The 10,666-nt window shown below is 33.2% G+C and overlaps 1 protein-coding gene across 1 annotated transcript; it reads left to right on the forward strand.

Annotated features, from left to right (window-relative positions):
• Nucleotides 1-313: 313 nt before the first annotated feature.
• LOC127845707 (probable G-protein coupled receptor 139) lies at nt 314-8,692 on the forward strand. Its single transcript, XM_052376800.1, has 3 exons — nt 314-406; nt 6,604-6,745; nt 7,479-8,692. The coding sequence occupies exons 1-3, from the start codon at nt 402-404 to the stop codon at nt 8,598-8,600; spliced, it is 1,269 nt and encodes a 422-aa protein (XP_052232760.1). The 5' UTR covers nt 314-401; the 3' UTR covers nt 8,601-8,692.
• Nucleotides 8,693-10,666: the final 1,974 nt, after the last annotated feature.

Raw genomic sequence — 10,666 nt, forward strand, 5'->3', positions numbered from 1 at the left:
ATAGATATGTGATTTTTTTGCTTAAGATAATATCATATTCTCTGAAATAATCCACATTTAATCTAATGTTAATAGTTGTGTCGCTTTTTATTATCGTATAAATCATTTTGTTATCAATTGTCTATAAACAGAATGCATTAATATTTATATAAAAAGATAATGTTTGTTGTGTAACCTTTCACTTAATTATTTGTGCACATCTGAAGCTGTGCCTCTCCTGTTGATACGCCTTCATCTTGACGTTTTGCTGGAGCCAATAATTGATATTCCGTGTGTGATATTGGAATAACAGATCAAACATCTCGGCGTATTCATAACGCGTTGTTCTTCCAGGAGGAGTACGTGCTAAATTATTATAGCATTTCTTAAAATGGATATTGACGAAATATACTGAAAGGAATATGAGGTAGTTATGTCTTTGTGGTGAATTATGTTTGCAAATGTACCGCTGTGTGAAGTAATCAAAAGTAAATAATTTTTATTAAAATACGGTCTATTTGAATTGCAAACGTATTATTGGCGTGTTTAACTTGTAAAGTTGTAGACTAGTGAACTATTTCTAAACAATTAATAAAATATAATGTAAAGCTGAATCTTGTTCAATAAAACTTTATAAGATCTGAATACAACAGTAAGACTATATATATATTACATAAAATTTAAGAAAATACGTTATTCAAAAACATGAAACTATATATATGTAGAACATAAATTAGAGTAAATACGTTATTCAAACACATGAAAAATACATATGCAGATCAGAAATTATAGTAAATACGTAATTCAAAGACATGACATATATATACATACACAGTTATGTTTATTACTTACAATATTCTTCGCATTTGTACATGGATTTTATACAGAACCGTTAAATTTGCGGATTCGTATGTAGCGATATTATGCAATTGTACTTCTTGCAACTTGATTAGGCATGCTATCTTGCAATATTTGACAATGTGTATCTAAATATCAACATAATCATTTCACATCATTTTATCGGCGTAAACAGATGTATACGTATTTGAATGTATTACTTTTAGCCAGCATCTTGTTTATTAAAAAATCTCATTATATTTTAATGCTTAATCAATACTGACGATATGGTAGCATATCCTGAATTAAGGGATTAGTAACTCATTCGCTATTTATTAATGTTAGTATGTTGTTGAAGATTTTGCGTGCCGAAGCCACTTATGCATAATAACATCGTCTGACATTTCTCTACTCTACATCCCATGTTGATCTAATGACCATTTTTGTTTTTTATTAGTGGGTCTTTTTGTTAAATACATTTATAAAAATATTAGCTATTTCGCGGATCTAAGAATTGTTATTTTATAAAAATACTAAAAGTATTTCATGAGTCGACCAATGTCCATGTTTTAGCACAGATTCGTTCCGCATTTAATAAGTTTCATTGTTATGCATTTTTGCTTCATTCCTTAGTTTATCTTTGTGAGTGTTTTACTACAGGCTTATTTATATAAGCTCCGATCGTTTACACCGCATGCTATTATACTATAAAATGTAGTTTTTCTGCCATTGACTCAAAGACCTGTGTGCACGTTAAATGCACTTTTGACAGCTATGAACTCAGTGTATATCTTATATGTGCTCGTGGCAGGGCTAATTGAAACTTTGCTATGCCTAAGTGTAGTGATTATGAGTGTCAGCTTATTAGAGTCCGCTACACTCTGACCACAGCTAAGTGCCAGAACACATGGGTATACTAGCAAAGAGTTGTGTGGGTGGGTGGGTTGGGGGGGGGGGGGGAGGGGTAAAATAAAGAATCATTTAACTGCGCCTTTAAGAATCAAAGAACAAACAAAATGTCGATGGATATAGTGACAATCTTAACTTACAAATAGGGTTAACATGCAGGTTATCATATTCTCGTATATGTTTAAACTGATAACGTTCGGTGTAAATTTTACTTGTAAAGTACATTTAAAACTTTAGTTTCTATATTTATAACGAGCTGTTAATATTAACAGTTCTTGGTTTCTTGTTTTGAAGGTGTCACACAATAATTAATGTTCAACAATACTCAGAAAAGCCTTCGCTCCAAAATAAACAGTCTGGGTTAGTGCAAATTAATACTTAATTTCTATTGATCGAACCAAAAAGTATTATAACTTTAATTAATCAATAAACTACTTGCATTTCGTAAGAGATGTTGCGACAACATTAAACATCAACAGTTACATTATAATTTTGAAAGCGAAGACACATTATTTATTTTATTTAAGATAACAGTAAAGAAAACTTGTCAGATTTTTTTTTAAATCGTGCATGAACTTATTAACTTCGATGTTCCAAGACCTGAGTAATACCATGCAAATAGATATAAATGCGTTAATGTGTAATTTGCTTTAACTGAGAAAAAGTAATCATTCTTGGAGCCTAAAACTTACAAACTTTGATCGGTATTTTTCTTGTATATGTACATTACTGGTTAGTAAAGCTCGATTGGTCATTGTCGGCTCGGGTACTACTAACATGTATACCGGGTACTCTTCACTATACTTAAATGTACTCTGGGTAAGGAAAATAAACAAACACGTACCCGGCCAATTGCGACTGTACCCGTGTTTTATTCCAGCCTAAAATCCGATGTCGTAAAACGCAATACGGAATACGAAACAATATTATCTTTGGAAAAAAATGAGCAGGAGTTTTGATAATATAGAGTCCATTGTACAGAAATTGACATAAATATAACATAACATAACATTTATTAGGCATAAAACAGCATATTGCAAATTTATAGCCTAACACGGTGTGTGTTTGAGATAGCTTATGAGCATAGTTAATTTGAAAAAAAGCCGACAACGGCCAATTAAGCGTTACAACTCCCGGGTACTTTTCAGTATATTTTCCGTACCCGGGATACATATAAAATTCCTTAAGAGTACCCGGGGTACATTTAAGTAGTACCCGAGCCGACAATGACCAATCGAGCGTTACTAAAACGAAAACTAGCGGATGTCTAAATAAGCTTTGTTTTCAGTATACGTAAACGCTTGTTTTACTGGTAAACTTACTAATAACACGTCTACATCACGTTTGGCAATTCAACAACTGGGGTATTGAAGGAATATTCACTCTAACGGTTATTGAAATTGTGAAAGAGAACAAAAATTGTACATATTTTCGTGAACAATTCGTTAGTGTCACGTATAATAACATCATCCAGTTAAACAGTGCAGCAGAAGATCGCGGTTAACACGCCTACTTATCTCGTCCCACAAGTAATAAGAGGCGATCTGTTAGATAATTGCGTGGCTGCTTCTTTCCGTATCTTGCAACGCTACATGATCGGTTAAACATCTCAGGTGTTATCTGAGTTTAAAATACTGATATTAAAAGACTCCAAACAAGTAACAAACATGTTCGCTATATAACTTTGCAGGGCAGCCGAATGATTTTACTTACTTATTTGCATAATATGGGAGAAAATTTGAGAAACAAATTGCACATTGTAAATTTGTATATTCGGTGAAAAATTAAAGCTACAGTTTGATTACTTTGATGATATGATTCAAAGAAACGTTACATTTCTAACTGGTTACAAGTATAACATGTAACTAATGTTTTCGACAATAGGCTTCTTTGTGATTCGCATTATGATCAGTTTGGCATTCTATGAACGCATTTAAATTAAATTAAAAAATATGAACACAAACCAACAGCACAGAAATATAAGCAGTTAGCCTTCTTAATAATGTATCGTTACCAAAACGACCAATAAATTAATACATAATCTTAACTCCACCGGAGGAACAGAGTTTTGATATAGATATGTATTTATTATTTCTCATATCCATATAAACTGATACAAATATGTAATTATTGTTTCATCATATTTAGATCACTAGGAATATGCTCCTTTGCCCCGACTGGTTTTCCTTGTAACATTCAACCGTACTTACCAGTCAACTTCCACATCACATATATAGTAACATGAACACTCTCCTGTGCAACTACGATGAAACCATAAAAGGGATGTGTCATATGGGGCTAAATATCAGTCCATGATCTATCTTTCCGGGCCGCATATATACGCATATACACACTTGACTATACTATAAAAGACTATTTGGACTAGACTATAATTAAAAGAAACAATGGTCTGCTCAAACATTCATTTGACTGTTTACACAATAACAATTATAAAAGAGCATACGTCTCATTTATCCCGACTGTTTGTTTCCCATTATCCCAGACACACTTCGATTTTGTCGTCATATACACTAATGCGATAATGGAAATAATAGCTTTGATGCGTGTGAAATCGCCTGGTTTTATGATGCAGCAATGACAGAAATAATGAGGTATTATCGTTATCAAATGGCGTTGGTGTTGAATGCATTTCTTTTGAAGACTATTTTTAAATATAACATTCATTTGCTTAATACATTGATTTGCAATTAGTAAAATAATAACCCATGTCTTTGTATGTTGAGTATCTGTTAAATAACCAGTTAAATAGTTTGCGTATGTTGTATTTATTTTTAGACATTTTAGCAAAAAAAAAAGATTAAATAAAATATTGATATTAGTTTATGTTTTATCATACTTGTATTTGCATGCATTTTTTTCTTAATTGAAGTACGTTGTATTGTAAGACAGGTTAACATGGTAGTAACGATTTCATTAAAGATACTATTAAACATATATACTATACGATGCGTTTACGTGCGATACTGTTATTTGATTTGTTAAGTCGTACATTTGGTTTGGTTTCGTTAACTTAAATTAGTTCAAGAAGAATGAAAGAAATATCTCAGACAGAAATCTTTATACTGGTCTGCTTTATTCGAATTGTTTATGCCCCCGAAGGAGGGCATGTAGTGATCGCACGGTTCGTCCGTCTGTCCGTCTTTCTGTCCGTCACACTTTGCATTTAGGCCTCGAAAAATGCTCATAAATTCTATGTCGCTTCAGATGTAACCTTCATATATGGTATGCACGTGTATATGGACAAAGCCTTTTCATACGCATACAAATTTTAACCCCTTAGACCTTGACCTAGAACTTAGGGTCCGCGTTTAGGTTTAGAAATCTGCGTTTAGGTTTCGAAAAATATTTATCACTTCTATCATAGCGTTTTTCGGGGGCATATGTAATCCTATGGAGACAGCTCTTGTTTTGCTGATGTTTTTGATGTTTCTTATAAAGCAAATTAATTTATTAGATGAGTTTTCTCGGCTGTTGAGATTGTTAGAGTTGAAAAACGCACATTGTTTAGTGTTTACTAACTGATAGTTAAACTTAATGTACTTAAACATTACGGCATAATAATAAGCTCCTCAGAACACTTATTGGTTGTTCATGTTTGTGTTATGTTTGTTTACTTATTTAAATATAAATATTATTCATCTTGAACTTTCATCATCAATTCGTATAAACATCGATTTAAATATTCATAATGATTATTAGGTAAGGTGGTTGCCTGACACAAATGAAGCGTCGGGACATCTAAGAAAATTAATCTCAAATCAAGAAAGAAATATAAATCTTTTAAAACCGGGTCGGTGCTAAAATTAATATCAATATTTCAATTCAAAACACGAAAATGAATAAAAATGAAATTCAAATTCATTATCAAACATTTCAAAAATGAGCATTTAATACGGATTTTTTATTGGTTTAACTGTTGATGGTGATTAAGTTACAAGTTCCACGTAAACGCGGTTCCGCTATATTGTACATTTTATTATTTTGACCAATAATTTGGCGTTTATGTATAGCTTGTTTGTTTGCATTACTGCATTACATAAACTCCCTTTTCCAGTTATTCACTTGGCTTTTATGGAGCATCGACACAGTTGAAACTGTTTCTTTTTAGAAGAAAAGCAACTGTTTGATTTTTCTACAAAACTCGAATTAACGTCACCCGAATATTAAGGCTATTTGACTTCCAGGTGACCTCCGATCATGGTTTCCTTTCTTGCCTGATTAATTTTATAATTAACAAATAACTTTAATTTCATAAACAAAGAATATATAACATTTGTGTTATGAGCACATAGCATTAAGTTTTCATTTTAAATGCAAAAATATTTGTTACATAAAATAGATGTTTCATTGTTGGTAAAAATCTGAAAATAAATACAACATTGATAGGCATGGTTTGTATCCCACCATGTTTGAAATATTAATAATACTTATTATGTAAGATTCCATTATGAAAATGTAATTACAATATATCAATTGAATGATTTATGTATTTCAGATTAATTGTCGGCTAGCTACACGGGTGTAAACATATTTTAAAATAAACCTAAGGAATAGATTAGCTTTTCGTAAATTACCTGTATGTAAGCCGTGTAAAACGCAAGCGAAACAAAACGCATGCTTGCGTGGTTCATGTATTCAACTTTTGTTACTGATATTGCAACTGTATTAGTAGTTATCGGAACCTCAATTTGCTGTTTTTTAACATACAAATGATTTCTAAGAGCGCATGACTTATGATGGTCAAAGATATTCGATAATGTTGGATCATAAACACACATTTTTTAATGTAAGAAATTACACTTTATTCGATTGCATCCGTCAACGAGTCGGATGAATTAACAAATAGAATGTTCACAGTTTCAGCCGCAGCGATGTTGAAATGTTGGGCAAACCAACAGAGCCCCTAAATCTCACTATGTACCTGGCGGATATCTTGAGGCAGTTTAACTTCGACGAAAACATGACGTCCGAAATACTTGCACTTTCACCAGAGCAAAGGGTAATACACGTGTTAATGTATTTTTCTATGATACGTTTGTTGAGCTTTGTTTATAATAAAAGGATTCGTTATGCCCGTTGAAAGTGTGTTCCGATTCATAAATTCAAATTATCCCATACTGTGCATATTTAAATATAGATTTTATAATTTGATATCAATGTAATGATTCATTTGAAGGTGCGTGCACCTTTTTCTAACAAAAAACGTATGAACTTAGAAGCCCGAGTCGCCATCAAATAGAATGTTTCACTAATATTAAAACCTTAAAATATTACAGACCACCGAACGAAAACATATTTAGATCACGGTTAAATAAAAAGTGAACAATCTTTCGCGATGTTTTGAACACACATAACGCGAGCCTTTATGACCAACGTTATGCTTCGATCACATTCATCGCCATCTTGTCGCTTGTTATTGATCCATTCAATAGCCATGTACCGTCATAACTATTATTTACAGCCATTAAAAAGTATATACGCACACAGAAAACATCAAACAAGGTAATCGAACTGATTAAAATACCAGTAGCGTGAGACTGTTGATAATAGAGGAGTAATACATATATATAATGGTGCACACTGCGATGATTGGTATATTATACAGATGAATATATAAATATAAACGTAAAAAGTCAACTTTAAATAGTCAGAAAAGGTCTCACATAAAAAGGCATCTAAGCATGATTGTTACAATGCTACACTGATGATTAAACCCCTGTTTCGGGTTTCAGCAACAGTTCCTTGAAGACCTCCAGCTGCCGTCACCAGTTCAAGAGGCGGACGTGATGAATGTCTTCGAGTACCGAGTCCACAAGGCGATCAGTCTCTACGTGCCACCTTTCCTGCTCCTAATGGGGACTTTTGGCAACGTCATCGCGTTCATAATCCTTCGAAACAAGGCAATGTCCCGACAGTCAACCAATCTTTATCTAGCGGCACTGGCGCTAGCAGATTCCTTAGTGTTGTTTGTCGGCCTGTTTCGGCGGTGGATGGGCGACGTGCTAGGGGTAGATATTCAAAGTGAAACGGCATGGTTGTGCAAGACGGTGTCTGTTTTGGCCTTAAGCGGAAGCCAGTTTTCCGTTTGGCTAATAATTGCGGTCACAATCGAGCGATATATAGTAGTTAGTCATCCGTTACATGCATCAAGATATTGCAATCCATCTCGAGCGAAACGGGTAATTGCGCTGATTGCATCTATATTCCTATCACTCAATATACACTTTGCGTGGACAATGACAACACATGAAAAATCAAACGGATTCAAAGAATGTATACCAACAAAATCGTTCCACTATCTCGTGGTGACAATATGGCCATGGATTGACGCCACACTGTATGCACTGCTCCCTTTCCTACTAATAGTTATCTTTAATACCTTGATTATATTCCAGACTCTTAAAGCCACAATATGGCGTGATGCAGCGCAGAATGGACCCTTCAAACAGTCTGACAAACGGAAGTACTTCAGTGACACTAACATTAAACTTACTGTGATGCTCCTAGCGGTTTCCTTTACATTCCTTATCACCACATTCCCAATGGCCATTGTAATGGTATACCACAGTCAATGGAACGGAAACACTGAGAATGCGTCAATACCTGTGTTAGCCCAAAGACAACTCATACGAACTTCCTCCGAAATGCTTATGTTCTTAAATCATTCAGTAAATTTTTACCTGTACTGCGCTCTGGGACAAAAGTTCCGCAACCATGTAATGAAAAAGCTATGCCGTAAGAATGCGTCTACTTCGACGAATCTTTCTGACCACAGCCAGCACCTGTATTGCTCACGTGTCAATGGCTACCACGTGGCTAGTAAGACCATGTGCCACGATGAAACGGCCTTATGATTTCAAACGTACGGCGACAAACACAAAACAGTTTAAAACAAAAAAAATAAAATAAAATTATAAAAATCAAAACATTATATTATGAAAATTGTTGAGATACACACAAAGTTTGAATATGTTGTTTGTTATCTTGTTGTACTGTACATAACTTATCAATTGTGATATTTTCCATAAATTAACTGCATACTATCGATTTGTTTTTAAAGTGCTATAAAATATGTTTTTTTTCTGCTCACAATGTCACCTTATCTAATTAACTTTGTTTATCGCCCACCAAATAGCCCTCAATCTTGGATTGACTCATTTGAATTACAGATAAATAAGGCAGACATGGAAGATTGTAATATGTATTCAACCGGGGATTTTAATTTTCACTGTTTAAGCCAAAACATATTTAACAATAAGAAATGGGAAAAACTTATCACTGATTTTAATTTGAAACAACACGTGTCTTTTCCAACAAGGGTTACGGAACGTTCATCATCAATATTAGACCATTTGTATTCAAAATATGACAACATTTCTGAGGTAATCATACCAAAAATAGGCATAAGTGACCATTACCCAGTAGTTTTTACATTAAGCGTCAAAGGTAAAATTGTTAAAACAAATGATCATAAAATTATTAAGTACAGATGTTTTAACAAATTTAATGAAATCAATTTTCAAAATGACTTAGCAAATGCTAATTTTGATATGGTTGAAACAATAGAGGATGCTAATGAGGCATTTGAAGTATTTTATAACATATTAAACTCAGTCCTTAATAAGAATGCCCCTATGAAATATAAAAAAGTGAAGAGATTACAACAACCCGGTTGGTACAACGAAAACGTAAAACAAGCAAGGTCTTTAAGGGATAAATATAAACGTGAATCTAATTGGCCACAATATAAGTTGTGGCGTAATAAATGTAACAGTGCAATCAAAATGGCAAAAAAAGAATATTTTTCGAATGCGGTACAAAACAAAACAAGTGCGAAATCGCTCTGGAAAACTATTAAATTAGCATCAAATGAACACACAGAATCCTCTATTTTGCCAAATGTAATAAGAAAGGATGATCAGATAATATCTGGTAAAACAAATGTAGCTAATGCACTTAATGACCACTTTGTTGACATCTCGAAACTTATTAAAAAGACTAAATTTGCTGAACAGGATTTCCACTCATTAAAAACATATCTAGATGCTAAGCTAGAATCTAAACATTTCTCTGTTCAGTTTATTACTACATCAGAAGTTAGTACTTTAATTAATCAACTTCATTCAAACAAATCTGCTGGGGCTGATGGTATAGGGCCCAGCATTATTAAACTTTGCAAAGAATTCATTACACAACCAATCACTGCTCTTATAAATAACTGTATATCACATGGAACCTTTCCCGACATGCTTAAAATTGCAAACGTAATACCTTTATACAAGGGTGGATCGGTAGAAGATCCCAATAATTATAGACCAATATCAATTTTACCTACTATATCTAAAATATTTGAAAAACATATAGCTAAACAATTGCATATATATCTAGAATCTACAGGTCTATTAAACAAAACTCAGTCGGGTTTTCGCAAATATCATTCTTGTCAAACAGCATTGATTAATATAGTTGATTCATGGCTTAAACAAATTGATAATGCAAATCTGGTAGGTACAATTTTCTTGGATTTTAAAAAAGCATTTGATCTTGTGGACCATAGGGTTCTTTTACACAAATTAAAACTTTATCATTTTAATGATAGGTCATGCGACCTATTTTCTTCATATCTCCGCAATCGATTTCAGTTTATCAAAGCAGACAACACTACCTCTACTTGTAAAAGCATCATTGCTGGTGTTCCCCAAGGATCTATTTTAGGATCTCTTCTATTTCTTATTTACGTTAATGATCTTTCGCTAGATCTTACATGTGATTCTGCAATGTATGCTGATGATACAACATTGCACACTGTGGGAACAAATATTCAAACACTTCAAAATAAGCTACAAACAAATCTTTCAATTGTAAATGATTGGTGCCAAACTAATAACATGATTATTAATCCACTAAAAACCACTTGTAT

This window comes from Dreissena polymorpha, chromosome 9 (assembly GCF_020536995.1).
Source record: "Dreissena polymorpha isolate Duluth1 chromosome 9, UMN_Dpol_1.0, whole genome shotgun sequence".
In the NCBI taxonomy this organism is placed as follows: Eukaryota; Metazoa; Mollusca; class Bivalvia; order Myida; family Dreissenidae; genus Dreissena; species Dreissena polymorpha.

What these genes read in the sequence shown, in the direction of transcription:
- LOC127845707 (XM_052376800.1), top strand. An exon ending in CACTTTCACCAGAGCAAAGG is followed by an intron (nt 6,746 to 7,478) that starts GTAATACACGTG and finishes TTCGGGTTTCAG; the next exon opens with CAACAGTTCCTTGAAGACCT.